The 20,032-nt window shown below is 44.0% G+C and overlaps 1 protein-coding gene across 2 annotated transcripts in view; it reads left to right on the forward strand.

The window, feature by feature from the left end:
• MAGI2 (membrane associated guanylate kinase, WW and PDZ domain containing 2) overlaps positions 1 to 20,032 on the forward strand; it is a 723,148-nt gene that overhangs the window by 689,440 nt on the left and 13,676 nt on the right. Inside the window, exons 21-22 of one of the 2 annotated variants that reach the window (XM_056845941.1) lie at positions 6,892 to 7,030; positions 11,700 to 11,788. In XM_056845941.1, coding sequence (XP_056701919.1) covers positions 6,892 to 7,030; positions 11,700 to 11,788 — 228 coding nt within the window. The remainder of the gene's footprint in view (positions 1 to 6,891; positions 7,031 to 11,699; positions 11,789 to 20,032) is intronic. The other variant, XM_056845940.1, reaches the window with a different exon arrangement.

The raw sequence follows: 20,032 nt of genomic DNA on the forward strand, positions 1-20,032 counted from the left end.
TGGAAAGACTACTTTGCACAGTGGTGGCGAACCTATGGCACGGGTGCCAAAGGTGGCACTCAGAGTCCTCTCTGTGGGCACACACGCCGTTACCCCAGCACAGAGTTCGCCTGAGTTCGTTCCCCCGGCTGAAGAGGCTGGGGACCAGCGGTGCCTTCCCGGCTCCTCCGGGAAGCACCAGGCTCCTCCCCAGCACCTTCTCCGCAGTTGCTGGCTGCACACTCTGGAAGTGAAGACAACGACGAGCCTTCTGCCGAAGACTGGAAGAGGTGGAGCCGGGACAGGGCTGGACCGGGAGTAGGATGCCTGGGCAGCCGTCTGCGGCAGGCTGGTTGGTGACTGCAGCGCAGGGGGTTGGCAGTGAGGGCCGAACGGGGGCCCGCCTGGCGTTTGTGCTGGAGCCGAGCCCTTTGCTTAGCTCGGGTTTCCACTCTGCTCGTTCATGCAACCGAAGGTGCCTCTGAGTGTGTGCAGAGGGCTGTCCCCACCATCAGCCCCCCCGCATAACAGTCTTTTTAAATTCGTATGAAGATAACAGTTGGAAAAAGAACCAAACTGAAGGGGTGGGGGCTATGCTCCAGCTGCTTTCCTTCCCCAGCTCAGCCGCCCATGCAGGGTTGCCAAGCTCCAGGTAGTAGCAGGAAATCTGCTATTTCAGTTCACCTGGAGAACATGGCCGCTTTGGCAATTGGACTCTATGGCATTGAAGTCCTCCCCAAACCCCACCCTCCTCAGGCTCCACCCCAAAAACCTCCCACAGGTGGCAAAGAGGGACCTGGCAACCCCTAGCACCATGTGGACTTCTAGCTGTGTTGGCACTTTGCAATAAATAAGTGGGTTTTGGGTTGCAGTTTGGGCAATCGGTCTCTAAAAGGTTCGCCATCACTGCTATATAACTAATGACATAATGTTATTAAAAATTAGATTTATAACAAATGTCATCTCCAGACTTTTCCCCCAATGGGGACCCACAGCTGCATTGTTTGCATTCCTCCATTTTATCCTCACAACAACCCTGTGAGGTAGGTCTGTCTGACAGTTTGTCACCCAGCAACCTTCTATGGCAGATTGGGGATTTGAATATTAGAGACACATGACAGGTTGCTTAAAAGCTCTCTTATAACATGTTGCCTATTGCGAAGATAACCTGGTTCAGGGTGTTCTAATTCCCTTCATTTTTGGCACTGCAATTTCTGTCATCATTCTAGAGTTGGTGGCCAATTTTCAAACATAGTATTATTTTCTGATGAGTTACGCCTGCCACAAGCAGAGAGCCTTAGCTTCCACTGCAAATAGCATGGAGCCAGGATATTCCCATTTCTTTCAGTTTTGGCCCTGGAACACCCACAAACTTCCTGAAGCTGGTGGCCAATTTTGAACCCCCTAGGTTTATTCTCTGATGAGTTATGTCTGCCATAAATGGACAGATGTAGATTCATGGTAACAACAAGCCAAGTGATTTGTTTTGTTATGATATGTGGTTTAGGTCAGGGTCATATGGGGGGGGGGCATGTGGAATCTTTGTCCGAGGACCCATATGGTGGCTCTCACACTTGCACTTAATGCAAGTGTGTGTTTCAGCATCAAGCTGAGGGTCAAACTAGATGTGATGCCAGGAAATCCATGAACAGCACATCCTCTGTGTTTTTAATTAATAAATAGCATTCATGGATTACTCAAATCATATTGGGGCCTGGTTGCAGCAGGGCACCTTTTCCTTCCATGTTGCTTTGCCATCCCCAGGGCCAAACCAGCCAAGAAACTGTGAGTTCTGTGTCGGGACCTCCCTCTCATTTTTTGAATTCTGTGATTCAGGCACGCTTATTGGGAGCAAAGCATGAGGGTGTGCATGTGTGTTAAGTCCCATCAAGTCGCTTCCAACTTATGATCCTATGAATTTACATAATCCAAAACATCCTAACGTTAACAGCCTTGCTCAGGTCTTGCAAACTGAGGGCTGTGGCTTCCTTAATTGAATCAATCTATCTCATGTTTTCCTACTTTCAACTTTTCTTAGCATTATTGTCTTTTCCAGTAAGTCTTGTTTTCTCATAATGTGACCAAAGTATGATAGCCTCAGTGTTGTCATTTTATCTTCTAGGGAGAATTCAGGCTTGGCTTGATCTAGAACCCACTTGCCTTTTCAGCAGTCCATGTAAGGGGGAATTAAGCCTCCCCTTGTATCAGTTTTCTGACTGAAAATGCCTTAGGGGATGCTGTTCTGGGGCAAACAGCTCCTTGGGGCTATTTTAGGTCTTGGCCCCAATTCGATTCAGGCCCTTGAGTTTCTGATAAGTAAAGCAGGTGAAGAGTTTTTTTGTTCTGTCTGGCGTTCCTTCAATTACCTTGCCTTATGTTTTAATTTCTGGGTCTGTGTTTTTATAGATGTACTTTACCTTTGGTTTTTTTTAATTGGTTTTTGATTGTATTATAATGTTCTGCATTTAATTGTGGCCCTAATTGGCCAGAAAGGCAGAATATCAATTCAATAAATAAATAAATAAATAAAATTTCATAATCCCTTGGAGCTCCAGACAGAATTTCCAGTATTTCATTTTGTTTGTGCCTCTTTTAGTTCCTGTAACACCTTATTTGCCCTGCAGGGGGAAACCTACAGCCAGTGGGCTCAATCCCCACCCCAGTTTGCTGCTGCCATTTATGCTCCATAAAAGAATACTATTTATCATAAGAATCCTTTCCAGACTTCTTATGAAGTTCTGCAGCACCAAAACTTTGGAAAGCTTGTGTGTAGAATTGCCTTTGGGGAAGCCAGGAATGTAAGCATTTGCAGGATCAATAGGAACTTGTTGGGGAAGACAAGATATGTCACAAGAAATCAATAGACATTTCCTGGTCTTATTGGGAGGAGTATGATAAGAGGGGCATTCATGACTTGCCAGTTAAACAGAAGTAATTCAAAAAGGTGTGTGTATACATCAGAGTCTCATTATTTTACTAGGTTTTAAAAGCTTTACACTTTTATTTGTAATTAACCTATCAACGATAATGCCCCTTAAATGTTCCTCGGGAATATTATCTCCTCATTATTGTCACAAAGCGGGCCACCCAATTTCATAGCTCACTTGCTTGAGTGCATGGCTGGAGAATCTGAATTAATCTGAGTTGAAATGACACTTCTTCTGTAGAGACACGCTCCACCACTTTCCTAAGTGTAATAAGAGAATAATTAAAATATAACTTACAATTGCTATGCCTGTTTGTTTATTGTTGTTGTTGTTGTTGGTTTTGTTAATTTGCATATTATTCAATGCCCATTTTGTGCATAAAAAGAAATTGAACTCTCTGGAGCTTCTTTTTCTCCAGCATCCAGATAATTTTCAAAGCCACTCTACCAGTCTGCTAAGGTTCTTGGCTCCCACAGTCCCCAAACCTCTTGTTATTATTTAGACATTTGGGGATCCAAAGCGGTTTAACAACTTTGTTCTCCCTCCATTTTATCCTCAACAATCCTGTGTGGTAGATCAGGGTGAGAGTCACTGGCTCAAGGTTATCCAGCAAGCTTCCTGACAGAGTGAGAATTCAAATTTGGGTCTCCCAGATCCTAGTCTGACAGTCATCACACCTATACCATATGGCCTCTGTTGAGCATTCAGTCTGTGGTGTAGTTGTTAGAATATTGGACTAAGATATACGGTAAGAGACCCAGGCTCAAATCCCTGTTCAGCGCTACGCTTGCAATGTGGGCATTTTCAGTGGCTTCAATAGTGTTGGCCACTTGGGACCCTCATAATTGAAGGAGCATCTCTTCTGGAACAGACTGCGGTACCTGCTCAGCACTCTCCTCTGACTGTGGTGAAGGAAAGTGCCATCAAATTGCAGCCAACTTACGGAGACACCATAGGGTTTTCAAGGCAAGAGGCATTCAGGGGTGGTTTGCCATTGCCTGCCTCTGCATAGCAACCCTGGGCTTCCTTGATTGTCTCCCATCCAAGTACTAACCAGAGCTTACCTGGCTTAGCTCCTGAGCAGACACAGAGCTGGGGGAAGGAGCGCCTGTGGCGGGGGGAAGGGAAGGGGTGTGCCGCACATGTGTGCGCATGGGTGTCAGGCGCTGGTGGCCAGGGGCAGAGACAAAGAGAGGGAGAACAGCAGCCAGTGGGCATGGATGCAGCTGCCCACCCACAGCATGGCTGGTGCACACGCTGCCCTCCCGCCTGCCATCAGCTCATGCTGTTCAGTCCCGGCGTGAGGAGAGGAGGGGGGCACCAGCAGGCATCTAGAACAGATGAGTGCTACCGTGGCCCACGGTGCATGCACCGCCCACCTTCAGCTCAGGTGTGTGCTGTTCAGGGGCCTGTCCTCTCATCACGCCTGGGACCAGTACAAGCTGAGGGTGAGCAGACGGCATGCGCACCAGCCAGGCCATGGGCAGGCAGCTGCGCCCGTGCCACGGTGGCGCTCCTCCCCATGCCCACGCTCCCTGTGCTCATGCTGGCGCCCCCTCCTTGTGCCTGGGGCAAGTGCCCCCTCCAGACCCTCCCCCCCCCAAGATCCATCCCTGCGCCCGAGATCTGACAGGCTAGCCTGTCAGGGCCCTCTGATTGTACCATCCCTTAAATCTGAATCTGCTGTAGTTTGAAACCAGTATTTTTTCCATTGTAGATCCAGCTCTCTAAAACAGCCTCCTCGAGGAGCATAGGAGGGTTCCTTCACTAGCACAGTTTTGCAGGCATTGTACAGTCTTTTCTTCAAAAGGGCTTTAAATGGAGGATGGTGCAGGAACCATTACTACTGGTGGTGTGTGTGGGGGACTAGCTTGCTTGTCTGTCTTCGAATAGTTATTATGTTTGAATTGTTTTGTTCAGTATGGTTAGCACTGTTTTGTGAGTGGCGCTGAGCCACAGTGAGCAAGGCAGGTTAGGAATATTCACTAAGTAAATACATAGGAGAGTAGGGCTTGGTGTCCAGTTGTTCAGCAAAAAAGAGCACAGGTTACGCAAAAGCAGTTTCTGTTGAAGGAGAACATAGGGTGCAGGATCAGGGAAGCAAAGTATTTGTGTGGCTTTTGTGTTGCTGTTGTAAACTTTTCAGTAACTGCACCTCCCTAGACTCTATTTCACAATTTTACTATAAAAAGTGTGCCTCTGATCAACAGCCAGATGCCTTCCATGGTGACGGTGCTGATCTTGCAGTGAGGATAAGAAGATGTACTTATAGCATAATAAGAGGATTTTTGTGACCTTCTGGGTATAAAAGACGTTGTGATCCATAAAGAAGGAGAGCCAGAGAAGGAGATATGCTCAGTTCAAATGGCATATTTCTTTCTTAGATGATATATCTGCCTTTGTAAAAAAAAAAAAAAACACACAGTATGGTTGGAGAACACAGGATAGCAGGGGCATGGGGGGATTAAGAGAAGAAAATTCTGGGGGCCCTGCCAACCCATGCAGCTAAGGATATCGTGTGATTTGCTTTCATGTGGTGTTTGGGATAGGTCTGGGTGGTCCAGGGGGAACAAGATAATTCTTGGCAGCCCTGCAAGGTAAAACTATTTTGCTGAAGCTGAGTAGGTCTAGATCTGATCAGTACCTTGATGGGAGGGAGACCTCTGGGGAACCCAGTCTATGCTGATTTGAGTTTCCTGCTGGAAGAAAGGTGGGATAAACAAGCGATAAATAAATAACCAAATCTCAGTTTCCTGAATTCCATTACACCCAGAAATGGAACTTGCAGTGGAGAGGCGGACTGTCTCATTTCCAAGAGGCAAATTGACACAGTTGAGAGGGAACATGTTTCCCCTCCTCCTTTTTATGGAGCCAGCGTGGTGTAGGGAGCCAGCATGGTGTGGTGGTTAAGAGCGGTGGTTTGGAGTGGTGGAATCTGATCTGGAAAACCGGGTTTGATTCCCCACTCCTCCTCATGAGCGGTGGAGGTTAATCTGGTGAACTGGATTTGTTTCCCCACTCCTACACACAAAGCTAGCTGGGTGACCTTGGGCTAGTCACACTCAGCTCCACCTACTTCAAAGGGTGTCTGTCGTGGGGAGGGGAAGGGAAGGTGATTGTAAGCCGGTTTGATTCTCCCTTAAGTGGTAGAGAAAGTCTGCATATAAAAACCAACTCTTCGGCTTCTTCTTCTTCTTTATCCTCACAATGACTCTGTGAGATAGGTGAAACTGAGATAAAATGATGTGACTAAGGTCACTTGGTAAGTTTCATGGCAAATAGAGATCTGAACCCTGATGTCCCTGGTTCTAGCCCAGCACTCTAACCACTACAACACTTCCTCTCCCCTCGCTCTGGACACACAAGCCTATTTCTTCTAAAACAAAACAGGAATTCGTATTTATAAAAATAGCCAGGACACAGCACAATCCATCCAGGTAAAGTTAAGCAGTTTTGATGCTCACTGATTTCATTAGGAGAAAGTTTCCTTCACTGAAAACAAATGACTTAATAACATTGACTGATTGGGGGTTAATTGAATTAAATGTCTTGTCTATGTCAATGTGAAGGAAGAACTGAAAAGTATGGACATAAATGCCATTAACAGCCCTACGATCAGGTCTGGGTTGGCCAAGTTCCAGTACTGGGCTCTGTACAATTGTACAAGAGCACCACTAAATAGACATGGGTCAATGTGTTGAGTGCCTTTATAAATGTCTCCATCTGTTCCCTGTGTGAGTGTTTGTACAAGTAATGCAGCCAGGGCTGAGAGGGTGGTTTTAGGCTCAGATGGGGTGCAGAGAGGACCCTAGAATGACCATCTGTACCCCAGGGAGAAAGAAATTTTATGTTGGTATGTACAGTGCAATCGAGGACCATCAGAAAGTATATTGTATGTACTTGCATGTTTGTGTGTGCGTCTATGAGTGACATTACATGCTCCATTCAGCTGTGACTAATATGGCATCTTTTTTCTCTCTGGCAGGTGGGGGATCAAATAATTGAAATTAATGGGGAAAGCACAAGAGACATGACACATGCCAGAGCAATAGAGCTAATAAAATCTGGTGGCAGGAGAGTGCGGCTGCTATTGAAACGTGGAACTGGACAAGTCCCAGAATATGGTGGGTTTTCACTTTTTTAATTATCCATCTGTGATGCTTTTATGTTTGAGATTTCATTTTATTTGATGCTATCTATCAGTGGTGCACTGAAGTCCCAAAGCCAGTTGTTATCCAGCTACCACACTGTTAGGTTTAACTAAGTAATTGTATGTGACTTACTTATAAATATGCTTCTGCATCATAGGTATGGTTATATTACTTCCACCTATGCTAGCCCCACTGTCCCATTAGATACGAACCTTAAGGTTGAAATATGTGGCTTGGGGTATGGAAGCCGTCTGTCAGCTCTTGAGGAGCATGTTATGAAAGCTGACTTTCGAGATGGTTCATTTTCATGTATTAAGTGTGTAAGTGTGCAGTTAAAACTATTGTCCTAAATTGAGTTATACACTTCTAAGTCCATTGAAGTTAAAGGGCTTAGAAGGGAGTAACATCTTAGGGTGGCACAGTTAGTTGCTAATAAAAACAGCACCTTCTAGTAATAAATTAATGTTTCCATCAAGAATTATTTCTTCTCTATGTGTGTATGTGTTGTGTGTGTATTTAGTGAATACTTTTGGTTTCTGATCTTTCTGTGTGGGTATATGTTAATTTTCTACAGGGGATTTGATTGAGTATACACGAACATTTATTTATTTATTTATTTATGGTTCTGATTTTGAAAAAGCGAGGGAGAGGCAATGAGAGGGAGAGAGCCATCCTGGATTCTAATTAGATGGGAAGGTAGGATATTAAATAGAAAAATAAACAACCAATAATCTATAAACTAATAGCAATGTGTGCCCCCCATCTGCAGATACCTAAGTCCAAGGATCAAGGTCACACAGACAATAAGCAGACTTTTCTGAAAACTTCAGGGACTCCCCAGGTTTGCAGAAAATCTGAAATTTCCCCCCAATTAAAATAAAAAATGTGTGACTGGGAGCTGCAGCGGAGCTCGGCAGCAGCTGCAGCAGTACCCTCGAGTCTGGCTGTGGCGGCAGCAGATGCCGGGAGCCACTCTGGGCCTGGCCATGGTGGTGGAGGACACTGGGAGATGCTCAGGGCCCAGCCACAGCAGTAGCAGGTACCGGGAGCCGTTCTAGGCTCAGAGCAGCTCCCAGACATCACTTCCGCCAGACTCCTAGGTGAGTAGTTGAGCCTGGACTCATACCAGCTTAGCAGTGGGGGGAGGGGAGATGGGATTTCCCTCACATACATGTTTTGCAGGAGGGGCTTGTATTATTTAAGAATAGTCATAGGAGTGTATTTTTCCCCAGTATACGTATCAGGAAGTCATTGTCTTAGCTTTTAAGCAAGCACATGAGGACAAAAATATTCATTCAAGAACCCATTGTCTCACATGGTGCATAGTCCATTCCTGACTGATACATATCCAGACTCTTCTAAATAAAGTTTCCAGGGAAAGAGATTTCATACTTTCCTTGAATTCTGATCCTCTTCAGAGTTAGGTGAAATCCCCATTGCAATCAATAACTTCAAGCATGCCAAACTCTGCATGGGATCAGGCTGTTAATAAGCTTGTTGCAAAAGATGACTGTTTAGGGTAAGAGCATAATGTAACTGCTATGTTGTGGGCTATCCTGATTTTGTCAAAAAAGCTAAGCAGGGTCGGCCCTGGTTAGTACTCAGATGGGGAACCACAAAGGAATACCACGGTTGCGATTGCAAAGAGATGTTGGTTGGGCTCAGCACCTCTCGGTACAATTCTGCGGAGAAAATAGGTCAGGTGCCAAAGACGTTCTTTCCGATCTCAACAAGTGGGAACTCACGAGGCTCACTGTGGGGAATCCCATCCCCCCCCCCTTTGCTCACTTGCCTACCCACCTGCAGCACGGCCACCTCCACAGGCCTGGCTCCAACTTCTCCCTACCTGGCAAATTTATGGGGGAGGGGAATCTTGTTCGCCCTCCCCCTCTTCAGTTCTGCCCACCCTCCCTCTTCCCCAAAGTTCTGCGTGCCTGCCCATCTGTTTTTCCTCCTCGCCACTGTGCCTGCCTGCTGTCCACAACCTGCCCTCCCCACTACTGCCAGCTGTCTGTTCTCCTTTACATTGCTCTGCAGAGAGCAGGAGCAGGGTGGGTGCGGCTGTGTCTCCTGCCTTTCCCTCCACCCCTCACCTGCCTGCCTGCAGCTCCACAGCCTATCTGGCTCAGTGGTGGTGGCAGCTCCTCCTCTGTTTCTCACACTACATGAGGCAGACAGATGCCACCAAGCCAACAGAGGCCTGTTGTCTGTATAGACAATATGCCTCTGTTTGTGGGGGATTTCACATACCTTCCATTTTTTAAACTTTTCACATTTTTCAACAAACCCAGGAGTTCCCCTAGGTCTGTAAAAAAAAAAAAAAACTGTTCTTTCTACATGATTCTTAGTTTTAAGGATCTGCAGATGGGGACATGTTGAGAATTAGATCTAGTGATGATGTAAAAAAATGTTTTAAAAAGACATAAGAAGCCACACCCAAAATGTTCACCCTATTTAAACAACAACCTTGGTAACAAAAAGAATCTGTAGGCATAGTTGCAATATCTGCAGATATTTTCCAACCATTGCAAAGAGTTTTCCACACAAAAAAGATATTAATGATATATTTTACCACCACTGCAGAGCATTTTAGCTTGCATCTTATTGAATGTTTGCACATGCACCACCCCTAAGGCAAATAACACCCTCTAGAGCCATTTTGGGTTTGGAAAATGGCTCGGGGGGGGAGCAGGATTCCTTCCCTGCCCCCAGCAACATGGTCCCAATCCATATCATGTCCCTGCAGCACTTCTAAACACAGGGAGTGTGGTTATATAGGATTGTACTGCATGATGCTCATCCATGCATAGCATATTCCCAGTTCAGTGTATAACCTGATCTGTACCCAAAAAACTGTCATTTCATTTATGTGGGATAAGTTCTACATTTAGTAGAAGCATAGCCAGGTTGGTTATATTACTGTTTAATTTTTGAATAGCTGGCTCAAAAGTTGCATAAATGCACTAAGAATTCCATATGGCATCTTGAATGTTTAATTTCTAACTCCTAACATTTCATCTCATTTCATTTCAGTAGCTGCCTTCCCTGCCTGAGAGTCTCTTATCTTGTTTCTCAGACGGGAGTTCAATTTTCAACAATCTGGCAGCTTCTGAGAAAACGTGCAGTGCAATATATCTGAATTAAAATTTCCTAGCGGTCAGGGATTAAGAATGTAGTCCTAGCCAAATTTTGCTACTGTCCAGCAATATACAAGGAGATAAAAGCAATATTAAGAACAAACACATGCTTAAAAAAAAAAAGAAACCAACTGGGCCAGAAACCTACCTCTAAGGTAATTTGCTTATATGAAGATGACTCTCTCTCTCTCTCTCTCTTTATATATAAATATATACACACACCAAAAAAACCCCAGCAACACTATAAACCAATGATAAAAGTTACATTTTAGTAACAAATTAAAACTCAAGAGGTGTATTACTCTAACCCACCGGAACTTATAAAAAAAAATGAACAAAGAACATTGTTAAAAGATTAACATTCAGAGTAAATCTGTCATTTAAATAACATAAAATAAACATTGAAACCACTCCGAGCTTAGTGTCGAAGCTGTGAAATAAAGGAAACCCTAGTACTGATATCTTGAGCCCATTATGAATTTGGTACCAATCTTTAAGCGACTGCCTAAATAAAGCTCACATTTGTGTTCAAATTTCACATCAACCTCTTGTGAATAAAGTATTTCTGAAAGACAAGTAAATCTTGAGTCTACCTGAGGACATTATGTTCCCTCCTAATGTGAATGCCGCTGCAGTCCCACCACAGGAACTAGCATGGCCTCTTGAATGACCCCTCTGTCTCCTCAGCACATGAAAGGCATGAGCACTTGAATTGCAGGGGATGGAACAAGAGGCCTGGTCACTTTCAGCCTCCCTGTTCCACCCTCCCTCTCCTCCTTAGGCTCCTGATTCTCACATTATGCCTACTCCAGGGAACAGAAGGAGTGCTAAGCACAAAAATGCCAGTCATGAGAATCAATTAATTTGTCTCTAAAGAAGTGGTCTTTAATGTCTGGAATAAAGCCTTGTTAGAAATGTGCCACCAGACTCCTGTTTCTTATTTCTTCCCATTCTGGTTATATCCGGCACATTTACTCATGAGAGGGTGGGACAAGGAATTGGGCCCATGGAAGTTGCTCTGCCTGTGTGGCAGGGGAAGGAAACACGCCCAGTGTTAACAGATCCTGGAAGCATATCACCAACAGCGCAATCTCAAGCAAGGCAATCCATCCTGGTTTGCTTTTATAAAGGACAGAATGGAGACCTTCTCCCATGAACCAATCAGACAATGTAGTAAAATGTTTCCATGTTTTCAGTCATAAAGCCTTTTCTATGCACCTTTTCAAGGTTTATCCCACATTTCTCCAGAAGCTTCTTCTCAAATATGTTTTTAGAGTAGTTGTTCTCTCACTAATATTAATTGACTGCATGCATCTTTGTCTTACCTGTATTAGAAAAAGTTGCCTGTCGCTTATAAACATCTTGCTCAGCTGTTCTAATAATCTAAGAATTCTTTGCTATTATAATAATAATTTATTATTAATAATTATTAATAATGTGTCTTGATGTCTCTGGTTCTGTTAATTCTAATGATTGGTCCTAGGCTGTTCCTCCCCTTCCTTTAGGAATGGTACCTTCAAGCCTCTCCATGTGCATGAAAAGTGACAAGCATGGCTCCCCCTATTTCTACTTATTGGGCCACCCTAAAGACACGGTGTGTAAAACTCTGGATGTATATTTCTCATTCTCTAATATGCTTTCATTGTACAGAACTGTTCCAACTGAGTGTTTTTCTTACATCCTAACTTGTTTGTTGCCTTCTTCAGCACTAGACTCTTCTTTGATAGTTGAAAATCTGGCATATTCAATAAATTAAAAAGCACAGAAAAATCCTTGAATTCTATTTATTACTTTATTTCTACTCTGTCTTTCTCAAGGCAGAAAATACAACTTAATTTCATAGATGGGCTTTAATCCCAGTATTTTCCACTGCTGCTGCATCCCTAGAGTTCTGGCTAGATATTTCAGTTATTTCCATATAATCTATGATGAATATTAAAAAAAAAAAGCCTAAAAGACATTTATTGCAGCGTAAACCTCTGTGAACCAGAACCTGTGCTCATGCACACTTCACACATCTAAGAAAGTGGAGTTCTGCCTCACATACCACAATAAAGCAGTGAGCCTTTAAGGTGTCATAAGACTCTGTGTTGCTTCTGTTGGAACCAGGGCTGGTTCTTTGGCCAATCTACCCAAGCAATTGCCTTAGGCAGCACAGTGAAGAGGGAGCCGGAATGCTGCAGTGGCTCACTGCAGTGAGAGCCAGCGTGGTGCAGTGGTTTGGAACGGTGGAATCTAATCTGGAGAACTAGGTTTGATTCCCCACTCCTCCACATGAGTGGCGGGAGCTAATCTGGTGAACCAGGTTGGTTTCCCCACCAGAAATGTTGCTTGGCGGGGTGGGGGTGTCCTGTTTGCCTTCCTCTAACACCACATTTCCATCCCAGGGCACATGTAACATGACTCAGGTTGGGAACCCATATCCTGACACATGGATTTTGTATCATGTATTTTCACCCTCAGCGGCCTTGTCACAAGGATTCTGCTTGCACCTGACTAATAGCAGCACAGGAGGAGGAAACAAGTAGACCTTGCTTGGGACACCGAAATCCCTTGAACTAGCTCTGACTGCAACAGACTAGCACAGCAACCCCTCTAGAATTTGTAGTGTAACAGTATTGCTCAAATAAGAACTGTTAGCCAGATAGGTTATAACCTGTACACTAGTACTTAAGAGTAGGTCCCACTGGACTCCACAAGATCAACTCCCCAATAGATGAGCAACACTACTATACAGTAGCAAGTCTCGGAGAGCTGGTTCCATAGAACATGGATATGTAGAAAATCAAACCTCTTGTGCCATATTGCAAAGTCTCTGACCACCCCTATGCCTGTTTAGCCAAAAGCTATGTTCGATGGGGCTGTCTGCTTCCTTGGCAAAGGTTTCCTCCATTTCCCTCTTCCACATTTTGCTATATTTCTTACCTGGGGTACAACCCTAATTTTGCATCCAAAAAAGATCAATCAATTTCTGGGCCTTCCTATAAAGGATGCAAAAATGGAAACAGTTTTTTTAAATGATATCATTTGCTTTTACTTTTGTCTTCTTTCACTGGTCATGCAGTTCTCATTGTTGAGTTCACATCTTTCACAGTATCATTATCGATACACACACAAATGAAAGTCCAGAAGCATTCAGTCTTGACAATAAGAAATAAAAATTTAAAGTATGACCAAGCAAAAATTAAGCATACTTTCATCCTATTGGTGTCTATGGGATAGCACATGCTGAACTCTCTGATTTGTAATCAGTGGGAGGAACACTTAACAACTTAATGTTGGCTGAGTGTTCCTCTGAAGTTTGCCCATCAAAGGCACAAATCCTGCAGAACATACAAAATGTGATGGTTCATGGTATTTAGTCCAAGGGCTATTTGTACATTCTAGTACGGTAGTTCGGTTAATTGAGAATGAAACTTGACAGGGTGTTGGCAGAACAATATATTAGCATGTGAGTGAGTTCAGCTTCATGCTTTAATTAAGTGGTCAAAATAAACTTCATGCTTTAATTAAGTGGTCAAGCACTTTATGCTTGAACGAATTTTTCAGTCACTATATTTTTTCAGAATGAAATTTTCAAGGTTGTTAATACCCAACATCGCCGAACTTCAAATGTGCCTGGTTTAGGATGCATCCAGAGAAGAGCCATAGAGCCTCATTGTATCCCATGAAGAAATGATTTATTAGGCTTACCTGTTCACTAGCCAAAAATAACTTTTGGAAATGGACCAAAGAAAACGACATTGTTATTGCAATTTATTTTTCAAGACTTGGTATTTTAATTGGACCATTTTCAAGCTCCAGCTGTTGATTCAGCACAGAGGAAACAAGCAAATCAGTCCATAATATTTGTTCAAGTCAGCAGTAGTAGCTGCACCAAAGTGTAAATTAGTACAAATAAAGTGTTGTACAGCGGAGTCCATGTAAACAAGTAAATCTCATTGTATCCAGTACTGTTTACTTCCAAGGAAATGTACATAGCATCATATCCCAATTCCCTTTCAACAACAATGCAGCTAACTTTCCCTGGATTATATGAAGTCACCTTGCACAGGGTCAGACCATTGTTTCATCTAGCCCAGCATTCAGAGGCAGCTCAAGGCATTTTGCTGTCTGAATACCTTCTTCCAAGCTTCAGAGGAAGTGCCTTTGCAGCCCACCTTCAACCTAGGCCAGGCAGAGAGGCATACATCTCCATTTCTGTGCCACTACCACTTGGCATGGATTCAAGGTGGAAGTGGCAGGAGCCAGTCAAGGGCAGCATAGAAAGAGGGTAGCTTGGGAAGTGAACTGCCCAGCAGCAGTATCATCTCCTCTGTCTACCAGCATTTCTCCAGAGTCTCAAGCAGGGATCTTTCCTACTCTGCTACACTTAGGTGCCTTTAACTGGTGTTGCTAGGGATCAAACAGGGACATTCTGCATCAAAGCACGTGGCCTACCACTGGGCAATGGTCCCTTCCTTATGGTACCTCATTACATGCAAAAAGGATCTAGGAGTCTTAGTAGACCATAAAGTGAATATGAGTCAGGAATGTGATTAGACTTCACATGGAGTACTGTGCTCAGTTTTGGGCACCACAATTTAAGAAGGATGTTGACAAGCTGGAACATGTCCAGAGGAGGGCAATGTGGATGGTGAGGGGTGTGGAGACCAAGCCCTATGAGGAAAGGTTGAAGGAGCTGGGTATGTTTAGCCTGGAAAGGAGATGACTGAGAGGTGATATGATAGCCATCGTCAAGTATATGAAGGGCTGTCATATAGAGGATGGAGCAAATTTGTTTTCTGTTGCCCCAGAAGGTCAGACCAGAACCAACGGGTCAAAACTGACTTTTAAAAGTTTTCAGCTAAACTTCCTGACAGAGCGGTTCCTCAGTGGAACAAGCTTCCTCGGGAGGTGGTAGGCTCTCCTTCTTTGGAGGTTTTTAAGCAGAGACTAGATGGCCATCTGACTGAAATGCTGATTCTGTGAACTTAGGCAGATCCTGAGAGAGATGACCCTTTCTTTCATGCCCAGTGTAATGTCGATCATCACTTTGGGTCAGGAAGCAATTTTCTGTCTTTCTCTGGGCATAGACCAGGGGTCACAAGGTGAGTGGGGGGGGGAGTTGTGAATTTCATGCATTGTGTAGGGGGTTGTACTAGATGACCCTTGAGGTCCCTTCCAGCTCTATGTTCAACAGCTTCACATTCACTATGTAAAGAATTTATTTCAAACTTATTGACTCCCCTGTCAATAGACAGTATTCTTAACTTTTTAATAACAAGTCATTTCCATTTTTAAAAAAAATATTAATTAGAAAAAGACAGATATAAAATTTCAATGTCATTTCCAATAGCAAAATACATTTCAGTGTCACTTATTTTGGACTGCAGCCTAATCTGTTTTAAGTATTTTAAGCAGTATAACAAATGAAAATCACTGTCTTTGAGATGTAGAAATAGTTCAAATTTTTAAAAACAATTAAAAAGGGTAAAACAGGTCAGTAAAGCTATCATCAGTGTATGTATCTAAACAGCAACAGAACCAGGAGAGTAAACCAACCGCACCCATAAAAATAGGCCATAAAAGCATAAACAATGGGGAAATTGAGTCATGTCACAATCAGCCAGGTAATTTGATGGTGGCCCTTCAGGTAACCCTTAGTTCCTGAGTTGTTCATGACACATGAACACATGAAGCTGCCTTATACTGAATCAGACCCTTGGTCCATCAAAGTCAGTATTGTCTACTCAGGCCAGCATTTATTGTCTACTGTCTGCCTAGTCTGGAAAAGCGTTATTCAAATGTTCTAAATAAATACCCTACCTTATAAGCACTTTTCTTTAGCTGGGATTGGAAATGGTGCTGTAGGTGAGCAAGGCAGCTGCTGTTGCAGTTCTGCCAGAGAAGAAGCAGACACACTTCTGTAAGTGGAGAAAGCAAGAATTTGGAATGAAGGCACTTTGCAATATGAACATTATACCAGCATACCTGGTAATGCTTCATTTCTAAAGCAAAGCATGTTTGAGCCCATTGAGTACTTTTACATGAGGCTGCTGGGGAACCTCTTGACCTTTGGGGGGAGGATGAGATATCGATGAATAAATAATAAATACTTCATCTTCGTAAATATTTATCAGGTGCCTCTGCACTACAAATTACAGGAGTCGGGAAACACAGAGGGAGTGACAGTGCACCTAATTTCCATTGCAGCCCTGCTAGGGAGGGTATGTTTGTTGAAAAAGCAGTGAATTTTGATGTAGCCAAACAATGAAGAGCGGAGAAATGTACAGTTTTGTCAGGAGATCAGTTTTAAACAGGGACGCATTCAGCGGTAGGGCATAACTCTCAGTGCGGAGAGCACAGCCTATTCTGCCTAGCTAAAAAAAGCACTCAGAAAGTAAATTGATGTTAATGAAAACTAATGGCGGTGTGCACCAGAAGTGCAAAACTTCAGCGTTTAAGCAAGCCTCTTTCCCGTCTTCGTACAGGAAAAAGGCACAATGGTGTGAAACTCTCAATGAATAACAGAGACAGGGAATTTGGTCAAAAGCAAATTGACTTCCCTGTCAGAGCCCCCCCCCATTTTTCAGGGGGGCACCTTTGTGTAATTGATACAGCATGAAGTGGTTGTGGAGAAACTGTTCTTTTCCTTGTAGTGCTCATGTGTTTTAACAGGAAGTCCCTATCATGGCTATTGCAGTAACATAATCTTCTGGCTAAGATGGATTTCTCATTGTGGCGGACTTTGACCCAGCACCCAAAGCTTATATTCAATGGCAATTTTTGGTTTTAGAAAATAGTTAAACATTTCTCTGATACAGTTGTGCAGGAGGGAAACAGAAGGGCCCGAGAGAACAGATGAGACAGGCTTCTGGGTTTCCTCTCTGCCATCATTCCAGTCCCACGAGTGCATTGTACTCCACTGACGAAGCAGGAGACAGGCTGTGGTTGATTGAAGCCTGCAGCGGTTCCCCATATGAGAAACCCAGCTCATCCTAACATGACTCAGCAGTGCAGCTTAGCTACATGCTACATTCATTGGGTCAAAACAAACCACAATGTAAGTGAGTCTCTGAGTGCATAAAATTCTGAAGAGACAGGCGAAGGACATGGAAGGAAATCATTCTCAAGGAAGCTAGAGCGGCAGGCTGCTTTTCTACTTCCATTGTATCCCTCTCCTCTATCAGTAAATTGTCCCAAAGGCAGAAGGGATGGTTGGTAGCAAATGTTTGCTGGTGCTCCCCCTTTCAATCCCTAGGTAATAATACTAGGTAGCTAATAAAGGCTGACCTGGATAGCCCATGCTAGCCCAGTCTCATTAGATCTTGGAAGCTAAGCAGGGTCAACCCTGGTTAGTACTTGGATGGGAGACCACTAAGGATGTCTAGTGTTGCTATGAAGAGGCAGGCAATGGCAAACCATCTCTGTTTGTCTCTTGCCTTGAACACCCTACAGGGTCGCCATAAGTCGGTTTTGACTTGATGGCACTTTACACCGTTGAGTAATAAAGGAGGTGATAAAACGAGAGAAACAATGACCAGAGAAGAGAGCCAGCAGCTCCTCCTTTCCCATCTTCTCCAGCTTTCTTTGCCTATCTCTGGGAGAGCTCCAGAAAGCTCAGCCTGGCCTACATACCACAGCTACTTTTTAATATGACAAATACTGTGTATAGCTCTCAGTCAGGAACACCATACTGTGAGTAGGTAGAGAATGTTTTTAAGGAATCTATACCCCTATTTTTCAGGTGTGCCCCCACCACTCCACCCCCCTCAATGGATAACTAATCCAGTTTACTCTAGGCACATGACAAAATTAAACACTGTATTGCTACAATGAGCACCCAATTTATATGCACAACCACACCCCTTCTTCTGTGATGCTGCAACAAGAGATCCCGAAACCTACATGGCAAGGGCTCTTGGTATGTCCAAAAATATTGTTGGCCCAAACAGGTGTTATGATTGCTTTTGCAACTCGCAGTCTTGGCTTATGTTCATTGCCAGGTATATTCAACCAGCTGAGGCATGCAGGTGACCCATTCTTTCAACTGTGAAATACTTGATTAATTTCCCATAATGACTAATTTCTAAATTACAGATGAAGAGCCCCGTGGCGCAGAGTGGTAAGCTGCAGTACTGCAGTCTAAGCTCTGCTCACAACCTGAGTTCGATCCCAACGGAAGTTGGTTTCAGGTAGCCGGCTGAAGGTTGACTCAGCCTTCCATCTTTCCGAGGTCGGTAAAATGAGTGCCCAGCTTTCTGGGGGTAAAGGGAAGACGACTGGGGAAGGCAGTGGCAAACCACCCCGTAAACAAAGTCTGCCTAGTAAACGTCGGGATGTGACGTCACCCCATGGGTCAGGAATGACCTGGTGCTTGCACAGGGGACTACCTTTACCTTTTACCTTTTAAAGATACAGGCTGTTTGATGTAAAGAATTCTTCAGTAAAACCTTGTTTTACAAATCTTTGGACACTGCTATTGCGTGCTAGAAATGCAAACCAGGCATAAGATCCTATCAGAGGTAGCAGCTGAGATGGTTTGCTGGGAGATAAGGAACAGGAGCACTGCTTATGCTGTGTATCTGACTATATGCCAATAAAGGTTGGTTGATTGATTGATTGATTGATTGATTGGTTGATTGATAAGAGACAGGAAGAGGCTACCACCATTGAGTGATGATTGGGATGGGGACAGTTCAACACCTTTATAGGTGAGAGGTTTAAGGGTAGCGTTGGCTGGGATCAGAAGTGCATAGCTAACGACTGGTTGGGCTAGAAGCACACAGTATGGGCTTCTGACACAGCACCCTCCCTGAAACTTCCTCCAGGGTGCCACCTTCCCCATCTCCCTATGGTCTCAACATCTCCATGCTAGACATTCTTCCCACCTCTTAGCCCCCAGCACACCCTCACTGGCTGCCACTCGGTGCTATAAAAAGCAAGCATTAATATTGTCATTTGCTTCTATGACAATCTTTACTGACCAAAGAATATTCATTAATGCTTTATTCCCAAGAGCCGCACTCTTATTTCTGCCAATACCAATTTCAGAAACCAGTGGGGTGAAAAAGAAGTGATTAATTAAATGGATTAAAGACTAACAGCATTGTTCTGGAAGCCTCCGTTCAAATAAGATATCCAAAATACAGACAGAGAAGAATATGGATGAATCCACAGGCACTGTGCTGACTTTTTCCCCAGTGAACAGTGGTGGTTTCCCTTTCAGCTTAGAGCATCTAACAGGTTGCTTTTATCCAGATCCCTACATAGAGTTCCAGTTACAATAGAACTCAGAATTGAAATTGTTCAGAAATAGGTTCAGGACAGACAAAAGGAAATTCTTCTTTATTCAACAAATAATTAAATTCTGCAATTCACTGCCAGTGGAGGTAGTGATGACCACAAGCATAGTTAGCCTAAAAAGTGGGAGGTAAACAGATTCATGGAGGAGAGGTCCATCAATGGCTAGTAGCCATGGTAACATAGGGGATCCCCCATCTACAGAGGCAGCAAACTTCTGAATACCAATGCTAGGAGGCAGTATAAGGGAAGGCCTTGGCCACTGTGCACTGTTCATTTGGCTCTCCAGGGCAACTGGTTTGGCTGATGTATGATGCTGGACTAGATGGGCCTTTGATCTGATCCAGCAGAGCTCTTCTTATGTTCTTATATCAAAAAAGTAGAATAATGGTTTGGATCCAGAGCTCCTCTAGCAGAGTAAAGCTGGCAGAGCAGCACTTCTCTGCCTCCCCCTCCTGCCACAGCACACTGAGCCCCCTGAAATTCTGGTCCTTGAGGGTCAGTGGATCCTTAGGGACAGTGGAGGGGCAAAGTGGGAGGGAAGAAGGAATTG

This window comes from Euleptes europaea, chromosome 3 (genome assembly GCF_029931775.1).
Source record: "Euleptes europaea isolate rEulEur1 chromosome 3, rEulEur1.hap1, whole genome shotgun sequence".
NCBI classification, from domain to species: Eukaryota; Metazoa; Chordata; class Lepidosauria; order Squamata; family Sphaerodactylidae; genus Euleptes; species Euleptes europaea.